This window comes from Lepidochelys olivacea (assembly GCF_965140295.1).
Source record: "Lepidochelys olivacea isolate rLepOli2 genome assembly, chromosome: 10".
Classification (NCBI taxonomy): Eukaryota; Metazoa; Chordata; order Testudines; family Cheloniidae; genus Lepidochelys; species Lepidochelys olivacea.
In genome coordinates, this window is record NC_140420.1 from 52,485,440 (window position 1) to 52,507,110 (window position 21,671).

The window sequence follows — 21,671 nt, forward strand, 5'->3', positions numbered from 1 at the left end:
ACTGAGTGGACCTGTAGGCTCTAAAGTTTTACACTGATTTCTTTTTGAATGCAGTTATGTACTCCCCCCCAAATCTGCATTTGTAAGTTACACTTTCGCAATAAAGAGATTGCACTACAGTACTTGTATGAGGTGAATTGAAAGATACTATTTCTTTTGTTTATCATTTTTACAGTGCAAATATTAATAATAAAAATAATATAAAATGGGCACTGTACACTTTGTATTCTGTATTGTAATAGAAATCAATATATTTGAAAATGTAGAAAAACTTCCAAAATATTTAATAAATTTCAATTGGTATTCTATTGTTTAACAGTGCAATTCATCGCGATTAATTTTTTTGATCAATTCTTTTTTTGAGTTAATCGCGTGAGTTAACTGTGATTAATCAACAGCCCTAGTGCAAACTATACTTAAAAACTATTGTGCAGGTTCTCTTGCTGTGGAGAATGAGGCTGGTGACCCATCTCAAATCCATTGCTGGGGGAGAGCAGCCAATAACAACATTTTTGTGCAATTAAGTTGTACTAGAGCAAGTGGAGGTGGGCAAGGGAATCATGAAGTTTTTAAATATCAAAAACTAACTATGAAAATAACATCCAGGTAAATATTTAATGTCCCTTGTCATTTCTGGAACGTGAACAACTCTGTGTATTAACTAAGTGGGTTGTCAGACCTACCTTTCATTGCTTCTGCTGTCTGGATAAGCTCTGTCACAGCACCAGCAATCCGCTTTGACAAGGCAGCCAACGGATGCTTCAATTCTGGGGTTGGCTTCTGAAGAATCTATAAAAAGATAAAAATTAATTAGGAATTAGAGGCTAAGGTTTCACAGAACATACACACCGCAAGTTCCCAATAAATTAGATGAAGTCCTAATGCTACGCTAGGGAAAAAAAACAAAAACAATCTGAGTCTACAGAAAAATGCCCACAATTCAGAAGCAAAACTAAAATAAAGACCCCCAAGCAGACTGGCTGAGAGATTGTGTAAGGCATCTAGCCCATGCTAGGAAAGCAAAGCTGCCTATCATTGTGAAAGTATTCCACAGAGCTGTTTCTGGAAGTACTCAATATTTGACACACGATCTCATATGTCAATCTATTAATGAAGAACATTTAACCAAATTAAAATGCAAGCCAAGTGCTTCGTGTTGCATTTTCATTTTAGGGAGAAATGTAAACTACATGGATAAACAGGGTACAAAACTATATGTTTTACACTACCAGCATTGTCACTGTTTCTTCCAACTATCCTTATTACAAATTAAGATTTATTCCCCACAATAAAATATCTGTCAACAGATTTTAAGTACTTTGGGGGCAAAGACCATGTTTTCTTTATCATCTGTAGAGTGCCTAGTACACTTTTGGGTGTTGCAATCAAGTTAATTTTTGAGGGAGATGAGGAGTGGTCCCAAGACAGTAAGAATTATGTGGCTTTAATTTTGGGCATCCCCATGTAGATGGAGTCGTTTTAAAACTTAGTGTCATTCACAAGCACTAGTGAAGTTTGACAGAGCAATTCTTCCCTGGCTCTCAGTGCCAAAATATATCAGAAATTTCAAATATAGTTTTCAATAATTCTAGAAGAATTTGGCTTTCCTTCCAAGCTCATCGTTCCTCTAGTGCTGGTGAGCTCTGCAGTAAAAGGACCGACACACAAATGTAGAAATTGATGGCGCATTTCCTCATTCATTACTGTGCCAGAAGATGCTAAAGAAACCTAGGTGCTAGGTTTTTAACAGTCACATGAATCCCTGAGTTTCACAGAGCCGAAGGCTGAAGAGCCCCGTTTCCATAGTAAATATAAGTACCTGAATCCTCAATAGCCAAGCAATCTGCTGCCATATTAACAAAATGAATACCTTTTGGAACAATGAGGGCTGTAATCAGGGCCCTGTCTGAGACTCCTTCAACCCAGCAGACAGTACTATTGTGCCTTTCAGAGCTAACCTTCCCACACAGCTGAAATTTCCAAAAACACATACAGTGTGATCATGACCGCAGCAAAGCACCACGTTTTCTTCTGCGGAAACAGTCTGTAACATCAGTACTACCCTTGACAATGGCAACAAAGTGGCAATTAAATGAGTGGGTATAAGTGCACAAACTCTAAGGTTTTCCAATTACCTTTCTGTAAGTGTATTTAGAACTCGTGACAGGTGCTGGTGACTGAAGTCCTGTATTTACCCAAAGCAGAGATACAGAATGGACATAGAGCAAAAGCGTCTCACACGCTGATCTGCCAGTGCGTCTCAACCCTGATCTACAGGAGCTTTCTGAAGGTAGGAGAGGATAGTTCCATCTTTTACCCTCTTCCTGAGTGCGCCTCTCTGGACACTGACTCATACTCAAATGTGCACATGTCCATTGGGAAATGGGGTACGATCACACAGATCACTTCACACAGGTCACCTAACAACACTTTTGATTACAAGATTGAGTGTTTATCCCCTAGATAATTTGATAATCCACAAGAATGTCACAGCCGTATTGCTTGCACATGAGCCCTCAAGTCAGTAACATGCACTTTACACTTCATAGTCCCAGCACAGAGTGAGTTTTTGGCATGTGGATTCCTGGTTATTATGCTCACTAAACCGTAAACCTTTAGAGGATGGTATTTTCAAGGGCTCTGACTGCCAAACATCATGCTCTCTGATCTCTCTATGTCAACAGACTCACTCAAGCAATCTTGTCCACAGCCATCAGGCTCAACAAGACATTGTTAGCACTCATATCAACAGCTGTCAATAAGACGAATGAGCTGAAAGGTCTGATGCCAACCAGTCCTGTTGCTATGAGATCATAAACTAATGCACCAGCTCAGCATACTAAACCAGACAGAGAGATTAAGAAGTGTATGGACTCTCGCTGGCTTGAAAGTTGCCTTGCCATCACCTTCTGAATAACCGTGTCCAAACTTGCTAACTATCATCCTGTGTCAAGGAAATTATTTGATTAAACAAACCTGCACGGGCTGCGTAAGCCGATTCTATGCTACAGCTCCAACCAGTTAGAATTTTGGGGAAACTGCCCCAAGGTAGAGGTTAATGTCCTGGGTAGAGCAAAGTTGGCCATCCTCACTGGAAAATGACAGTCCTTCTGTACTTGCTACTAAACAACATCCAGCACAATTCTATTTACAGTTCTGGGGTGCAACCAACTTTTTAACAAGGAATACACTGTGAACTTAAGTAGCCATTTCTATCCAGCTTCCTGGAAGCAGTTAAAATGGTGACATCATCTTATCCATCTTCATTTCTACACAGACTTTATGCTCACTAATTTTGGCTTTGTGTGCATGGGCTTGAAACCTAAACCCAGTCTACACATGGCTCGAGTCAGTTGGCATTTTTGGGTAAATTTCCCCAGTGGACTCAGGCCTTGTAAGTGAAGCTGCTAGAAGTAAGAAAGGCTGCTCTGCTAAGAAAATGGAATAGATGGGAGAAGTGAAAGGCAAAAGATGAAGGAGTAGGATCAAGCAAAATCTGATTAGTCTTTTGCTCTGTTAAATGACAGGTTTCAGAGTAGCAGCCGTGTTAGTCTGTATCCGCAAAAAGAAAAGGAGCAATTGTGGCACCTTACAGACTAACCAATTTATTTGAGCATAAGCTGTCTCTAAGGTGCCACAAGTACTCCTTTTCTTTTTGTTCTGTTAAGATGCATAATGTTGAGTCAGATACTGCAATGTTCAATAGACTGGATAAAACATGACAAATTTCCCCAAGTACAACTGTACTAAAAATACACAAGACTTCTAAATGCAAATTATTCCCTGCTGGGCAAGTTCCAGTAATGAGATTTAACAAATTTAATTTTTCTTACATTATCTTCCTTGCTAGTGGACAAGTGTTAATATAATCGGGCCTCTATTTTTTTTACTTTATCTGTATTCCTGCACACAGTCATTAATTTAATTTAACTAGACACACTAAAATCTCTGCCTTGCAATGTATTTCTACCCAGGAGGCCTATGTCCCACACCAGCCACTAAAAAGTAGCTTCTCAGAGGAAGCGCACATGATGACTGCAGCTGCAAGTCAACTTGAGAAAGTTGGATATTTTATTAAACCTTTGTTCTTACACACCCCATGCTTCAATGTGTGTGGAATGCCCATGTTGAAACAATGCTACAATATTACCAGATAAGTGTTCAGATTCCTGAAAAGCATACAAAGTTCAGTATTCACGGCTTCAGAGTGCAGCAAGTTAGTCACAAGACTTTAAGTGAAAAAACTGATAGAATTGGGGAGCTTTTAGGTGGGGCTTGGCGATGGCCTCGGATAGCCATTTCCTTTGCTTACCTCAGGATAGGATCAGGCAAGCATGTGAATGTAGTGCTCCCCCAGTGATTTTCACAACATTGGTGTTTTCGGTGATTGGTGTGTGTTCTACTACATGAGGTTAAGAGAGAGACCCACTGGAGAACACCAACGTATGATTTTAAAGGGGCCCATTTTTAGATGCGGTGATGCCTTCACTGACTCATGATAAAGTAAACTCCAGAAGAGAACTCTATGCAAACACTTCCAGATTCCCTTCTCTCTTTTTTAAGAAATTGTTAACCATTTGTTCAGGAGCTTGCAGCAAGCAAATAAAAAGTTAACCTTGGCAATGATTATGAAAAGGGCTCAGTGGGATTATCTGTTCTTGGCAAAGCTTCAATACATGCCTATAGGCTCCTTCTTACCAGGAGGACATGTTCTAGGAGTTCCAAGTATCCCAGGGTACATTCTGTTCCAAATCGCAGCGCTCTCGCTCTAACATCTTCACTCACGTCTGGGTGATAGGAAGCTTGCTAAGGAGACAAAGCAATATTAACACTCAAAAACTACAAAGCAGAGATTGTGGGGAGGAGCAGACATATGGATGGAGACGATATAAATGGCATAAAAAGGCCAGAAAAAAGCAATTTCCCATCATTTGTAAACAACATCCAAGCCAGTAAGTCACCACTGTTGTAAAGGTGTAGCTTAACTGGCCTGCCAAAGCAGCAGAGCCTCAACTGTGAAAATGGATTTACGAAGAAGTTTCCTTCTGTTACCATATTCTTCACTCTGAGGATGCAACAGCTCACTCTTTCTTAACGTTCTTCATTGGACATGGTCAGCATCAGGTACACATCCTGCCATCAGCCCAAACAAAACAGCTGCCTCAGCAAAGGTCCAAAGGAGAAAGGCAGCAAGTTGGTTGTTTTTTTAGGTGTAACTGTAACAGATTCTGGGAATGGACTGAGCTAGTAGCTTGTGGGGGACGTGTACTGCAGTTTCGTACAAGCAGTGATGCTAATAAGAAGGAAGATGGCGTCTCTATATTCCTACTGACACACAGAAAGAGGAAAGAAAATGAAAGAAGTCTGAGCAATAGTTTCTCCATCCACAAATACATACAGCGTTACAGATTTTAGAACCCTTAAATCCCCCTTAAAACTTGCCCCCTCGCAAACCTTCAGACCTTCCATCTAAAATGTGAGTGTTCTGTGCAGCCCCCAAAAGTGAACACAATGTATGGCTCCACATCAGAGACAGTGAAGCCTAGTGGATAGATCACTGTACTTGGGCTTAGGACAGCGGTTCTCAAACTTCGTTGCACTGCCACTCCCTTCTGACCACTAAAATTACTACACAACCCCACGGGGCAGGGACTGAAGCCTAAGCCCCGCCACTCAGGCAGGGGGCCAAAGCCTAAGCCCAAGGGCTTCAGCCCCAGGCAGGAGGCCTGTAACCTGAGCTCTGCCACCCAGGGCTAAAGCTTTAGGCTTTAGCCCTCGGGCTCCAGCTTCAACCCTGGATGGTAGGGCTTGGGCTTTGTCCTTGGGCGATGGGGCTCAGGCTTCAGCCCCATCAAGTCTAACACTGGCCCAGGCAAGTTTAACTCCAGCTCTGGCAACCCCATTAAAACAGGGTTGTGACTCACTTCGGGGTCCTGACCCACAGTTTGAGAACCCCTGGCTTAAGAGATCCAGGGTCTATTCTCAGCTCTGCTACTGGCCTGCTGGGTGACCTTGGGCAGGTTACATCTGTGCATAAAACTTTCCCATTCTGTAAAATGGAGATAATGAGGGTGATCTTCTTTGTAAAGTGCTTTGAGGGCCAATATTATTCTGTATACGGGAAAACGGAAGATTACAAAGAAACATGCCTGTCTTTTAAACATACTGCAGCAAAGGGCTGATTAATGACATGAGCTTGATATAGAGATTAAAAGCAACAACTACCTGTCATACGTAGTATTAGATTTCATGTGGTTAAATATGTATGACAAGCAGTAAAAAAGCATCTTCTACCGGTAGAATCATTTAGAGGGCAAAATAAAAAAATTCAGAAGTAGTCCTGCATCATAGATTCACCACTACTAAAATGGAAACTACAACTGGGAGCATGTTTAAACTTGGTATTAATTTTTAAAAATAGGCCTTAAAATGCTTATTTTCGGGCAGTTTTATTGAACTCACCTGCCCACTTTTGCTAATATGCCTCTACCAATTTCTTTTTGTCTTCTGGCATTTGCAATTGGGACTAAAATTAATTTGGTTGTTTGTACATTTTGATCAGTTCTTTCTTTCCTTATCATCATAACTGATGATGTCACATTAGACTCAGTTGGTTAATGGGCTCCCCCTACTGGTTAGTTGAAAAGCAGCTGAGCATCAACCACTACAACCTACACTAAAGACACCGTCGGCTCCCTACTTTGTAAACAGAACAGTAGTTTTTTGGAGTTTGTTTTGGGGCTTTTTTTTGGCATATTTAAGGCTGGGTGATTATTCTACTGGAGAGAATTAACAAATTTAGAAAGGTCCAGAAACTCCTTGAAGTCCAACAGTGACGTTTCTGCACACATTTAATTTACTTTGTACATACTTCAATACTATGGTGACGGATGCTACAAAACCCCTTAGATACCAAGAATTTCTTCAAACTTCTACCAAAGATAAGCCCAAGTATTCCTATTAACCTTAGGGTACACAATTGACTGAGACAATACAATATTTCTGGAAGAAACACTGAACATATCAAAATATCTTTAAGGCCTATTCTGCCTCCCACTGAAGTCCATGAAAAAACTATTTACTGCCCTGGGAACAGAATCAGGCCCTAGTTCTTATATCAAGAATACATATTCAAAAGGTTCTTCAACCAGCAGCAAACTAACAAAGAGCCTATTCGTTCATTTACATCAGAATGTTTTCCTGCAATATAAATTAAATTGAATTTCCTCAGAAAGTCTCTTGGACAGAATGCATATATATTATATAAATTCATATCCTCATCTGTGAAATATTGTTAACTCAGAAATTTGTTTTAGTTACTTCCTGTGTGACATATTGTATTATACCAAGACACACTGCTCATCTTGTAGAATAGTCTGGAAGGACGGATTTCTTTCTGCTTTAAGTGGAGGAAGTGGCTTAGGTTAGTTTTTAAAGGATTTTTCCCAAACCTTCTGCCTATGGTTTGATGTTCTCTTGCATTCCCAACTCTGATTAGCAAGATTGTCTCAGACACCTGGGGGAATGCTAAAGTAATGACAAACAATAAGGGACAAAGCTTCAAAAATACTGTATCCCAACTCTGTTTTTTCTCCTCAGGTCAAATGATTTAGTTATCCTCTATTGCTCCTGTGAATTTCTATGGTCAATTTTCCCTGCTGCAATTGGCAACACTGTGTTTCATTATTATTAATTATTTTTATATCACAGAAGTGTCTAGGATTTCCCAAGTGAGATTGAGACCACAGCCACAAGGCATCTCTCTCGCACATCCATCTTCTGTCTCACAGAGCTAAGAATCTACACAAACAAGACAATGGATGGGAGAAGGGATCATTATTATCCTTGTTGTGCAGGTGAGGAACTGTAGCACAGAAATATGTACTTTCCCAAGGTGATAAAGGAATTCTGCTTTGCACCTGCAAACTGAACCCAAGATCCAGGCAGGCATCTTGCTTGCCATTCCACGAGCCCATCTCTGCTCTTTCACCTCTTTTCTCTCCTGTTTTTGATACTTCAGTTGTACCTGTCCTCTTCACACTCAGTTCCTCTTTGCTATCATGCCCCATTCTCTGTTCAAGTGCTTCTAGCATTATGGGTTAGCAGTATGTGTACAATGCTAACATTCTAAGTACTGACATACCCCCATATGATAGAAGATGTGCAATCTTTAACTGCAACTGTATAACTAAGATGACCATCTCTCTGCCCTAGATAGTTCTCATATCCTTCTATTTTTGCTACAAGAGTCACCAGTAAGAAAGTAAAAAAATCAATATTTCCCAGTAGTTAATGCAGAGTTATTACTTTACACACATGGTATAAAGACAAAATCTGTTTTTATCTTTGGGTCTGATCCAACCTTGAGTACTTTCGGTTAAGCGTCTCCACCAAGTTTAATAGGACCCACAGGATGAGATCCTGAGATTGCACTGTAATCAATATTTTTTTTTTCCAAATGGTAACTATTGATAAATGCCCACTTACAGACTCTCAGACTTTGAAGCCACAATGAACCATCATGATCTAGTCTGACCTTCTGCATGTTGCAGGCCACAGAACCCCAGTGACAGTGTATTATTTACATATTGCACAATTACTATAGACTTGTTTAAATATCCCAGAGCTGAACCCCTCTGCTTCAGGGAAGTTGCAGTGAAATTTAATGTACATTTATATCCTTGACATTAGAGAAGCACAAAGTGTACTGTACATAACAATTCATGCTATATTTTATTCACACACATGCATTTTGGTGGGTTTCATTCCATGCAGTGGTACATAATGTGTGTCATTATTAGCTTATTATTTGACAATATTAGTCCTATCAAAACATTCAGAAGATTGGATTGCTGCGTATTCGATGAGAAACCCCTATTTTGTCAAATATCACAACAAGATCAAGTTGTGGAGGTGTCATGCTGCCTTGATGGTATAGCAAAGAAAGTCAGGTGCTCCCTATTCACCATCTTAGAGTACAAGAGAAGTGGCTATTCAGATTTATCATGGAATTTTTTTAATACCCCAGAAAACATCCTATTGCCTCTATATAAATCCATGGTACGCCCACATCTTGAATATGGCGTGCAGATGTGGTTGCCCCATCTAAAAGAAGACATATTGGAAATGCAAAAGATTCAGAAAAGGGGCAACAAAAATAAGTAGGGGTATGGAACGGCTTCCAGATGAGGCGTGATTAATAAGACTGGGACAGTTCAGCTTGGAAAAAGGATGACTAAGGGGGGATGTGATAGAGGTCTATAAAATCATGACTGGTGAGGCGAAAGTGAATAAGAAAGTGTTATTTACTCCTTCTCATAACATAAGGACGAGGGGTCACCAAATGAAATTAATAGGCAACTGGTTTAAAACAAACAAAAGAAAGTATTTTTTCACACAACGCACAGTCAACCTGTGGAACTCCTTGTCAGAGGATGCTGTGAAGGCCAAGACTATAACAAGGTTCAAAAAAAGAACTAGATAAATTCATGGAGGATAGGTCCATGAATGGCTATTAATCATGATGGGCAAGGATGGTGTCCCTAGCCTCTGTTTGCCAGAAGGTGGGAATGGGTGACAGGGGATGGATCACTTGATGATTACCTGTCCTATTCATTCCCCCTGGAGCACCTGGCATTGACCACTGTGGGAAGACAGGATACTGGGCTAGATGGACCTTTGATCTGACCCAGTATGGCTGTTCTTATGTTCAAAAAGAGATAAGATGACTTTGTACAAGAGATCTGATACTCCTTCCTACAGCTTGAGTTCATCTATTACCAAAGTAAGTATATGAGTGGATAAAAACACACTAGCATAAGTGCAAAAAGTAGAAGGGCTAGCTTCTCTACCAACCATTTTAAATTGCTGTCTAACATTAACTGATACAGCTCTGGCTAAGGGGATGTGGTACACATAATTAAGTTACTTAAACTTAAGACTATGCAGTATAGTTGTAGCCGTGAACAAGAGAAGCTTTCAAGCCACACAGAGTTCTTCTTTAGGTCTGGGAAAGATACTCCTAGAGTCACAGCTAAATGAAAGGTGGAATAGATTGTTTAGCATAAGTAGTTAGCACATATTCTAAGGGACCATTCAAGGTAGAGTGGCCCTTGACTGTCCGTTAGACGATATTACCTCACCAACCTTGTCACACTTAAGACTGACAGATGTTTTGACAAATTTTGGGTCACATGTTTTAAATAATGCCTATGATTAGTCTTCTAGACTTTCCACCTCTCTCCAGTGTTTTCAGAGACTTGTTTCTCCTTGCCTAATGATTTTTTCCAGCGCCAAGGACGTAAGGAGGCCAAAACCAAATCCACTGGGCTAACTAGAGGGCAAGCTTTTATCCTCACTGTTCTGAACCATACTATTTCTGATTTCAGCTTCAGGCTGCCTTCCAGCTGTTATTCCTACTCTGCTGCTTTCAAGGTGGTGCTCTGTGGCACATAGCCAACTTTCTGGCTAGAGATTAATAATGTCATCTGCAAGCAATAACAATGGTGACTTCAAGGATCAGAACTTGCTACTCAAGTGATAACGATTTGCCACACTTACCATGTTAACCTGGTAGGCCCTAGCCCAAAGAATGACTACCATACCCAACAAGCTCTCAGGTAGACTGCTTTTCAGTCTGTCCTTTTAGATAAGTAAAATCATTCTCAGCTATTTTTATTCTTTAGATTGTTTTGTAAAGGCAATTCTCTCATGGATACTCAGCCCCTTATCAACATCCCAGTTCCCCACTGCTTGGTCTCTAAATGGTTTATTCTGCAGGCCTGTGGCCATCTGTGAACCAGAGCAGGAGAAGCACCAAGTTAAATTATAGCAATAATAGGAGTGAAAGTGAAAACAAAAAGGAAACATTAATTTGAAAGTATACAAAAACATACACCTAAAATGCAGAATATTAGGCTGAAACATATAATTTAAATATGAAGAACTGTAATCCAGAGAATCTGCAGAGTGAAATGCAGTTTTTTCTCCATATGAATATGCACCTACACTAGCCAGGTCATAAAGTTACAAAGGATATTTAACTAATATGGTTCACAGTGTTAATTGATCCTATATCATTCCACAACTGCACCTGAGAGTGTTTTCACCTTCCCTTGAAGCATCATGTACTGGACTTCGACAGAAGCATGATATGAGACCGAATGATACAAGATGTGGTGACTTCTGGGTTCCAGTGCAGAACTATAGCTATACTTTCAACTATCTGTGTTTTGGGGTGGGGGATCAAAGCTTGAAGCAAGCAGAGTGTTCAGGAACAGATGTACTCTGCTAAATACATACAAGAACCATCAAGGTCAAAATGACATAAGGATTTCAATTGACAATATATACATAAATCATGTTCAAAATCACATTGCATCATCCTTAAGTACAGAATCATTATTTTAAAAACAAAATTAAACTCTGTCCTATCCTTACATCCAGTCATAATGGAGCTAAAAAGTGATCTGGGGACCTACGCAGGGAAAGATTTGACTAAATTTTGAACTCCACACCCGCCAAACTGCCCAAGCCTTAATTCTTCTCTCATAGTCATTTGTACCTTGAAGAGCAAAGATGCCTAAATGATGATTACGAATAAGAGCTGTCTAATTTCACTGCTCAAAACTCAAAGAATTAACTTTGTAAAACCCCTTTCTGGTCCTGCCCCTGTTAATTACGAATAATCCCTCCCTACCTCAGCATGAAGGGAAGTGAGCCATGAGTATATTTTGCATTACTCCCTGTACCATGCATGCAAACAGTTTTACAGACCTATTTCTTTAAAGTTGTCTGTCTCAAAGATTCCAAAAGTTCAGCTCACAGGAGCATTATATTTAGTACAAGACAAAAGGCACACATACTCTTTAAAAGCACAGTAAGAATTCAGCAGACCAATGAGTTTGTTTAGAAAGCAAAGGAATATTGACAATACATGTGCACATTTTTTCCATTAGAGAATTCCTAACTATATTAAAATCAGGTCACCATTACATTATTTTTATGCTCTACTGTTTGTACGGAGTCTGTCTTGCAGTTTAAAAGAAACAAGAACTCAAGCAGGTTTCGTGTCTATCAAAAAACCCCATCCTCTTTCTCCAAAAAGAAACCAGTGTGTATTAATCCATATTTCTTTTACATAGCATAGAAACCCCCTCCTTCTGGTATAGGATGTTAGTCAGACTTCATAATTTTCACAATCATTAACTTCTCAGATAAAGACAAACACAAACTAAATTTAAGGACATAGAAACCTAAAAAATTAGGAGAGGAAATTAATCTTTACCTTACAAGCTGTTAGCATATCAGCCACTGCTTTGCGGCTCAGATTCGCTGTAGCAATCACATCCTCCTGTCTGCATGAGTTCCCAGCTGCAACAGCTTTGGCAGTTGCCATGGTGATTCCTTTCGTCATCCGGATCGATTCTTCAGGTGATGATGTCTTTTCTGGAATCTCCTTCGACTGAAACACCTGGAAGTTAAAGCAGAAGGGAGATCTGGTTGCCCTTTCAGAGTCAGACCACAACACAGAGCTTGAAACAGAAACGGCAATTGAAAGCAGCCTTCAAATGGCAGGAAATCAGAAACTGAATTTGAGTACTGTACTGCAATATCACTCCTGCTCGTCAGGAGTCTGGCTCCGATAGGACTTGCACATCTACACATAGCAGAGAGAAACACTAAGCTGTGGGAAATGTGCACAAAAGGTTAACCCATTCACTTGAAATGGCTGACACCCAACATTTGTCATTTAAACTATCTGTGTTATAGGATAGCGAGAAACCAATAGTTACAGCATATAGCTAGCTACTCATCCTATCCATATATTCTTCTATCCTGACTATTGGACAGGCATGCAGAGATCCTCCTCCCATATAGGCCATGCTCTAATGTGTCCCCTCAGCCAGAAGCAGCAGAGAGAAGGACTGAACTGGATATATTAATAAAATGATCAAAAATCTTTTCTGTAAAGGGTTGAAAGGGGGAGGGACAGTCCTCTGTTACAAACCTAACTATACAATTGTGTAGAGGAACTCATATCAAGAGGAAGACATTGAATTACCTGACCCCACAAACCTCATTCCTATGAATGTTGAAAGTAATTAACTGTATTAAAACATTGAAGCTAACATTAGTCAGTTAGAGCTTATTCTGGCTCCTACTTGCCTCCTTTTCTAGCTTTATTCCTTATTAGCTTACCATTCTTAAGCCTTACAGAACATTCCAGGTACTGCACTGGGTTACTCCTGAGGGTATTCTGCACCAAAACATTTAAAATTCTGCCCCCCAAAATTTAAAATTCTGCACATAATATTTTAAAGTTCTGCAAATTTTATTTCTCAATAAATAAATGTGGAGGCTCCACCATAACAATGGGGAGCACAGGCCACTGATTGCACAGAGATAGGAGATCACCCTGCGCCTCCCCTCCTCTGGACATGGACTGACGGAAAAGTTGCACCCGACCCTCACACAGCACAAGGACCAGGACTTTCCCAGAAACACCCCAGGGCCCTGCCCCTCTTTGCCAAGCACACTAGATGTAGGTAGGCAGGCTCAGCCCAGCAGTATCCAAGTATGGAGGGGCTAAGTGTAGGGAGATCCAGGTGTGGGGCAATAGGATTCTGTGTGGGGCAATCTGGGTACAGGCAGCTTGGTGGGGGGGTGCAGGTGCGAGGGAGACGGAGATGAACAGAGGCTTGGGGGGGAGGTTTAATTGCGGGGGGGGTGGGGGGTGGGGTCTGAGTGCAGGGAGGTGATGTTCGGCAGCAGGGAGGTCTGGGTGCAAGGGGGCTCCAGGTGCAGAAGGTGAGGCATGTCAGGGTGTGGGTTCTGGATGCACAGGGTGAGAGTTGGCAGGGCAATCTGGGTATGAGATGGGTCCAGAAGCACAGGGGTTGGCGAATGGGGGAGCAGCTCCCTGTACAGTGACCCCGCTCCCCCATGACTGAGTAGTGATGGGGGCAGGAAGGGGGCATGTGCAGTGCTTCTTGCAGCCGGAGAGGCTTCCGGCAGTGGGTCTGACACAGTCCTGGATGCTCCTTGCAGGAGAAGAGGAAGTCCCATCCTCCCCAGCCCAGCCAAGACTAGGGTGAGGCACAGGGTAGGAGCAACTGGCTGGGACATCCCCAGCCCCCCCACCCTCAGTGATTTACTACTCTACTGGCTACTCCGGGTGCCCAAAACAATGCACCCGCGCTGCTGGAGAGTAGTGCATGACCGCTTTTGCAGCTTCCCTTTGCTTCCAGTTCAGAAATTCATTTTTCTCCAGAGAAGCAAGGAAATCTGTGCATGCGCAGAATTCCCCAAGGAGTAACTGGATGAATGTTACCAGTCACACCTATTATGCAATGCTGCTCTGACAGCATTATCTACTCCTCATTAAAGTTTTCTAGTGTGCCCATTGCTGTAGTGTCTAAATGCCTGGACGCACATTTGGAAGGGCCACTCCTTTTATCCAGGGTATCATTATTTGGCTTTCACCCCCTCACCGTGTGTGGGAGAAACTGAGGAACAAGCCCTTGCCAACTGTTACAGACACATCTCTTAATAGTACTCAAATTCAACCTGTCTCAAGCCAGTTAAAGCAGTGCACACGTATATACAATATTCCCATACTGAGTAAAATCCCGGATGAAGTTTCTCCATTGATTTCATTGGGGTCAGGATTTAATCTTATTTTTAATAAATATACAGACACACCTGAGACTGCCTCAAGCAATCAACTAAAAGAAGGACTACAAGCCATCAGGAACTGTATCCCTGATAATGTCATGGCAAACCTGGTGGCTGAACTTTGAGACTTTGTCGTCACCCATAACTATTTCACATTTGGGGACAATGTATACCTTCAAATCAGCGGCACTGCTATGGGTACCCACATGGCCCCACAGTATGCCAACATTTTTATGGCTGACTTAGAACAACGCTTCCCCAACTCTCATCCCCTAATGCCCCTGCTCTGCTTGCGCTACATTGACGACATCTTCATCATCTGGACCCACGGAAAAGAAGCCCTTGAAGAATTCCACCATGATTTCAACAATTTCCATCCCACCATCAACCTCAGCCTGGACCAGTCCGCACAAGAGATCCACTTCCTGGGCACTACGGTGCTAATAAGCGATGATCACATAAACACCACCCTATACCGGAAACCTACTGACCGCTATGCCTACCTACATGCCTCCAGCTTTCATCCAGATGACACCACACGATCCATTGTCTACAGCCAAGCTCTACGATACAACCGCATTTGCTCCAACCCCTCAGACAGAGACGAACACCTACAAGATCTCTATCAAGTGTTCTTACAACTACAATACTCACCTGCTGAAGTAAAGAAACAGATTGACAGAGCCAGAAGACTACCCAGAAGTCACCGACTACAGGACAGACCCAACAAAGAAAATAACAGAACGCCACTAGCCATCACCTTCAGCCCCCAACTAAAACCTCTCCAACGCATCATCAAGGATCTACAATCCATCTTGAAGGACGACCCATCACTCTCACAAAGCTTGGGAGATAGGCCAGTCCTTGCTTACAGACAGCCCCCACAACCTGAAGCAAATACTCACCAGCAACCGCACACCACACAACAAAACCACTAACCCAGGAACCTATCCTTGCAACAAAGCCCATTGCCAACTGTGTCCACATATCTATTCAGGGGACACCATCAAAGGGCCTAATCACATCAGCCACACTATTAGAGGCTTGTTCACCTGCACATCTACCAATGTGATATATGCCATCATGTGCCAGCAATGCCCCTCTGCCATATACGTTGGTCAAACTGGACAGTCTCTACGTAAACGAATAAATGGACACAAACCGGATGTCAAGAATTATAACATTCAAAAACCAGTCGGAGAACACTTCAATCTCTTGGGTCACTCGATTACAGACCTAAAAGTGGCAATTCTTCAACAAAAAACTTCAAAAACAGACTCCAAGGAGAGACTGCTGAATTGGAATTAATTTGCAAACTGGATACAATGAACTTAGGCTTGAATAAAGACTGGGAGTGGATGTGTCATTACACAAAGTAAAACTATTTCCCCATGTTTACTCCCCCCCGCCCACTACTGTTCCTCAGACGTTCTTGTCAACTGCTGGAAATGGCCCACCTTGATTATTACTACAAAAGGTTTTTCCCTCTCCTGCTGGTAATAGCTCACCTTACCTGATCACTCTGGTTACAGTGTGTATGGTAACACCCATTGTTCCATGTTCTCTGTGGATATAAATCTCCCCACTGTATTTTCCACTGCATGCATCCAATGAAGTGAGCTGTAGCTCACGAAAGCTTATGCTCAAATAAACTGGTTAGTCTCTAAGGTGCCACAAGTACTCCTTTTCTTTTTGCGAATACAGACTAACACAGCTGCTACTCTGACACTGGTAAGTATCTGGAAAGTTTTAGATTGCAGAGTTCACCCAAAGGATTTTGATGTTTCATTTACTGTGCCACAGCTTATGTGGGGATTTAATTTTTAAAAAAATATATATTCTGTAATTATTCTTCCTTTGTCAGGGTCTGCATTTTTCACATAAAAATAAGGAAGCCAGTTAAACAGAAATTAAAGGGTGCAGTCACAAGAGTGAAATACCTGCAAGCTGCAGAAACTTTTTAAAAATACCATCATAGAGGCTCAAATTAAATGTATATCCCCATTTAAAAAAAAAAAAAACATAGTAAGAGGACCAAAAAATGTTCCACCAGGGTTAAACAACAGAGTAGAAAAAGCGGTTTGAGGCAAAAAGGCATCCTTTAAAAATTGGAAGTCAAATCCTACTGAGAAAAATAGAAAGGAACATAAAATCTGGCAAGTCAAGTGTGAAAGTATAATTAGGCAGGCCAAAAAAGAATTTGAAGAGCAACGAGCAAAGGACACAAAAACTAACAGCAAAATAAAATAAAATAAAATAAAAAATTAAATAAATCAAAAGGAGGAAGCCAGCCAAACAATCAATCGAAACACTTGAAGAAGACAAGGCCATTGCGGAGAAGCTAAATGAATTCTTTGCATTGGTCTTCACTGTAGAGGATGAGAGGGAGATTCCTACACCTGAGCCATTCATTTTAGGTGATAAATCTGAGGAGGTGTCCCAGATTGAGGTGTCAATAGAGGAAGTTTTGGAACAAATTGGTAAATTAAACAGTACTAAGTCACCAGGACCAAATGGTATTCACCCAAGAGTTCTGAAGGAACTTAAATATGAAATTGTGGTACGTAACCTATCACCTAAATCAGCTTACATACCAGACGACAGAAGGATAGCTAATGTGACTCCAATTTTTAAAAAAGATTCCACAGGCAATCCTGCCAATTTCAGGCCAGCAAGCCTAACTTCAGTACCAGGCAAATTGGCTGAGACTATAGTAAAGAAAAGAATTACCAGACATGTAAAGGAACAGAATTTGTTGGGGAAGAGTCAACATGGCTTTTGTAAACAGAAATCATGCCTCATCAATCTATTATAATTCTTGAGGGGGTCAAACAAACATGTGGACAAGGGTGATCCGTGGATATAGTGTACTTTGACTTTCAAAACATCTTTGACAAAGTCCCTCATCAAAGGCTCTTAAGGAAAGTAAGCCGTCATAGGGTAAGAGGGAAGGTCCTTTTGTGGATCAGTAACTGGTTAAATACAAGAAACAAAGGGTAGCAATAAATGGTCAGTTTTCAGAAAGGAAAGAGGTAAATAGTGGTGTCCCCTAGGGGTCTGTACTGGGACCAGTGCTGTTCAACATGTTCATAAATGAGCTGGAAAAAGGGGTAAACAGTGAGGTGGAAAAATTGGCAGATGAACAAAATTATTCAAGATAATTAAGTCCAAAGCAGACTGCGAACAGTTACAAAGGGATCTCACAAAACTGGGTGACTGGGCAACAAAATGGGAGATGAAATTCAATGTTGATAAATGCAAAGTAATGCACACTGGAAAACATACAAAATGATGGGGTCTAAATTAGCTGTTACCACTCAAGAAAAAGATCTTGGAGTCATTGTGGATAGCTCTCTGAAAAAATGCACTCAATGTGCAGCAGCTGTCAAAAAAAGCAAACAGAATGTTAGGTACCATTAGGAAAGGGATAGATAATAAGACAGAAAATGTCATAAAATAAATCCATGCTACGTTCACAGTTCTGGTCGCCACCACCTCAAAAATGCTATATTAGAATAGAAGTCTATAAACTCATAAATCATGTGGAGAAAGTGAATAAGGTAGTAGTATTTACCCCTTTACATAGCACAAGAACCAGGGGTCACCCATGAAATTAATAGGCAGCAGGTTTAAAACAAACAAAAGGAAGTACTACTTCACACAATGCACAGTCAACCTGTGGAACTCACTACCAAGGGATGTTGTCAAAGCCAAAACTATAATGAGGTTCAAAAATAATTCGATAAGTTGAGGGAGAATAGGTCCATTAATGTCTATTAGCCAAGATGATCAGGGATGCAACCCCATGCTCTGGATGTCCGAAGCTTTTAACTGACAGAAGCTGGGAGTGGATGACAGGGAATGGATCACTCAATAATTTCTTTGTTGTTTCATTCCCTCTGAAGCATCTGGCATTGGCCTCTCTCAGAAGACAGGATATTGGGCTAGATGAACCAGTGATCTGACCTAGTATGGCCGTTCTTATGTTCAGTGAAAAACAAGCCAGAACAGAGTGAGCCCTTCGGAACTGCCACAATGGGAATGTTCAAGAAGACAAGGTTGTGTCAACAGAGCTACTGAACACTAAGTCCACAAATTATATAATATGTATTCTCCAGTACAGTCTCTCTCCATATGTGCGGTCGTTATTTTACTAAGAAAGGTAGGATATTTTAGCCTCTGCAAACATACAAAGGTATTAATTTACATCACTCACCAGTGGTTTACAAAAGGAGTGTCTGAAAGTAGCAGCTCGGGGGGTCAGAAAACTGTATTGTGAAGGGGGGAGGAAACAACCCTTTTGGTTTAAGATCTAATTCAGTGCTACATGTAATTTCTGCTCAGATGAAATATCAGTTATCAGGTTATTTATTTATGAAAAAAAGAAAAAATGGAGACGAGTTTCAAACCGCAAGTGCCAACAGTGCTGCTCTTTGACACTAGAGAAACATTTACAAACCAAGGACAATGAAAAGTGAACATTTGACTCAGAAAATAACATTTTACAGTGAAAGTTTCTTGTCTGGAGGAATGAAGAACCAGTTTCTCCAAGCGTATTTCATAATAGTAGCATCTCACACCTGAGAAATACAGCCTAACGGGGAGACTGGTGATGTGTGGAAGTCGATAGGTTGAAGTGACATGCAGTCGTGTGTTGAGAGCTGTGGGTAGGGACCATTCTGCCTCTAACTCACAACAGAGCAGCCAAAACATCCCTCCAGTGAAGTCTGATTTGATTTTAAGAGTGTACTTTAGAAAGTTGCCATGTGCAATTATTCTGTTCTTTACCGTGAGTTCCTGTTTGATGCACTCAATTGTGGCCTCGAGAGCTCTTGTGCCTCGAGTGGCTTCATCTTCAACTGCTTTAACAGTCTTCAGAAGTGATGTGACATTGGTTACCATCACCTGAAACGGGGAGATGGAGAGATGAAAATACATCATTTGCTTCTCCCACATTTAGGAGACACACCCACATGATTCAAGGAACATCAAGCTATGAAGCCATTATTAATCCTTTCAGGGAACAACAAGCTTTAAATACAATATGGGTTAAACAGCTAAGAGTGAACTCTATAGACAGGCTTTTATTTTTGAATGATCCCTACTGAACTTAGATTGATACAGCCAGATTCACTGAGTAGTGGGGCTTTCCTAAACATGAGTGCACGGGGTCACAACTTGCCCGGGCCTCGGCATAAAACTTTTTCAACCCCAGTGTCTCTGGGTTGCTAGTACAGCCCTTTTATCCCTCTAAGCTTCCTCTCAGAACACTAGTCTGTGAGTATCAGGTGAACCTGGATGCTTTTCCGAACTATTTCGAGGGCCCTGCAGATCTCTTGCAAACTGACCAATTGACTCTGCTGCTGATTTCTGGGTTTGAAAAACCACTAAACTTCACTTAACCAAAGTAAACAAAACAAACGTCCCAATAGCATTCAGTACCCCTCTACTTTGTGCTCCCACAGGGAAAGCATGATCTTACAAGGACCCAGCGGTGCTTCCCTTCCTAACCCTAGTCTAGTTCCCAACCCCTCTCTCCCGGGATCCTGTTCCCTCTCTCCTCAGGACCAAAGTGATCACTTGTTAGATTCAATCCTCCAAAATTCCAAACAGGCAGTCTGGGTGGAACGCCTCTCCAGGAGTCCTAGCGTCTGTGTCTCTGGGCACTCCTCGGCATGTCTTTATGCAATAACATACCTCATCCTGCAATTTTGCTTAACAGCACTTACGCTATAACATTACCTCTCATATAATTTCAAATTAACAGAGTCCCTTCTCCACATCTGGTATGAATTGTCTACAGAAAGATGAAAAGTCAATAGGTTTCTAACATATAGAAACTAGTGCCCTCTTCTTTGCCTCCATTACCACACACACGCAAGACTATAACCTCAAAAAACCTTGTCAGAGACCAGGCTCATTATTTACTAATTTGTGAAATGCCACTATTACGTTCTCTTGGCACAGTTTGTAAAACCACAATTAAACACACAACTGCCATCATCAATTGAAAAGAAGTCAACCAGCTCCCAGGAAATCAACCCAAACCTTGATTTAACAACTTCCCCCTCAGGAAAAGGCTGAGTCAATACTGTAGCTAGCCTTGCCTTATGCCCTGATGGTCAAATACTGGTTCCAAAATACAAAGTAAGCAAGTAAGGAAGGGCATATCTTCCCTCCAGCCTGTAGATGTACAAATGCTCTCGTGACAGCACCTAAGCCCATCTCAGATCTTCGGATGGAACACAAGGAGCTTTCAGATAACCAGGATTCAAATCACATTGAGCTCTGTAAAGCAAAGGGAACCAGCTAAGGAAGCAGACACTGTTTTGTAGTAGGTGAACTTTGCATGGTCTTTGATGAGTGCCCCCTCACAGAGTGCATCGCAGTAATCCAATCTGAGGCACTGATTTGATGGGAAAGGACAAAATCTCTTTGCCAAGCAAATGCGTAAAAGTCACTTTGACGACCCGATCATCTGGAAGTAGATCCAATACTGCCCAAATTTCAGCATCTCAAAGCACTTTACAAACATTAAGCCCCAAGAACCCTGTGAAGCAAGTTTCACAGAGATCTCAGATGTGGGAAAACTGAAGCACAAAGAGGTGACACAATAGAACAGTGGCAGAAGCTGTCCAAATCCTGTGCTCTGACCAATAGACACTTCCACTTCGAAGCACAGCCTGGGAGAAATGCAATCAAAGTACACTACATTTTAAAGAAAGCCTGTTTGAGATCTCCAGGCCACTTTCTAAAAGCTGAAAGGTCCAAGTTAGCATCTTAACAGCTGGACGCTTATAGTGTGGACTTCTCATTACTTGTTCATTACCCTTGCTATAGGATTCAAGTACACATTTTTATAAGGTAAACTTTTGTTTCGTAGCCTGAATATACCAGGGACTTCCATCCTCCCTCCAGACACATATGCTTGCAGAGCGACAGAGGTACCTGACAGAAGGAATATAACTCTTTAACTAGCTGTGGTGAGATGACTA

At 41.4% G+C, this 21,671-nt stretch overlaps 1 protein-coding gene across 2 annotated transcripts in view; it reads right to left on the reverse strand.

The window, feature by feature from the left end:
• TLN2 (talin 2) overlaps window positions 1-21,671 on the reverse strand; it is a 349,917-nt gene that overhangs the window by 27,755 nt on the left and 300,491 nt on the right. For both annotated transcript variants that reach the window (XM_084641187.1, XM_084641186.1), the window contains 4 exons: window positions 19,465-19,581; window positions 12,287-12,472; window positions 4,699-4,806; window positions 684-789 (listed from right to left, as the gene is read on the reverse strand). In XM_084641187.1, the coding sequence (XP_084497313.1) occupies window positions 684-789; window positions 4,699-4,806; window positions 12,287-12,472; window positions 19,465-19,581 (517 nt within the window). The remainder of the gene's footprint in view (window positions 1-683; window positions 790-4,698; window positions 4,807-12,286; window positions 12,473-19,464; window positions 19,582-21,671) is intronic.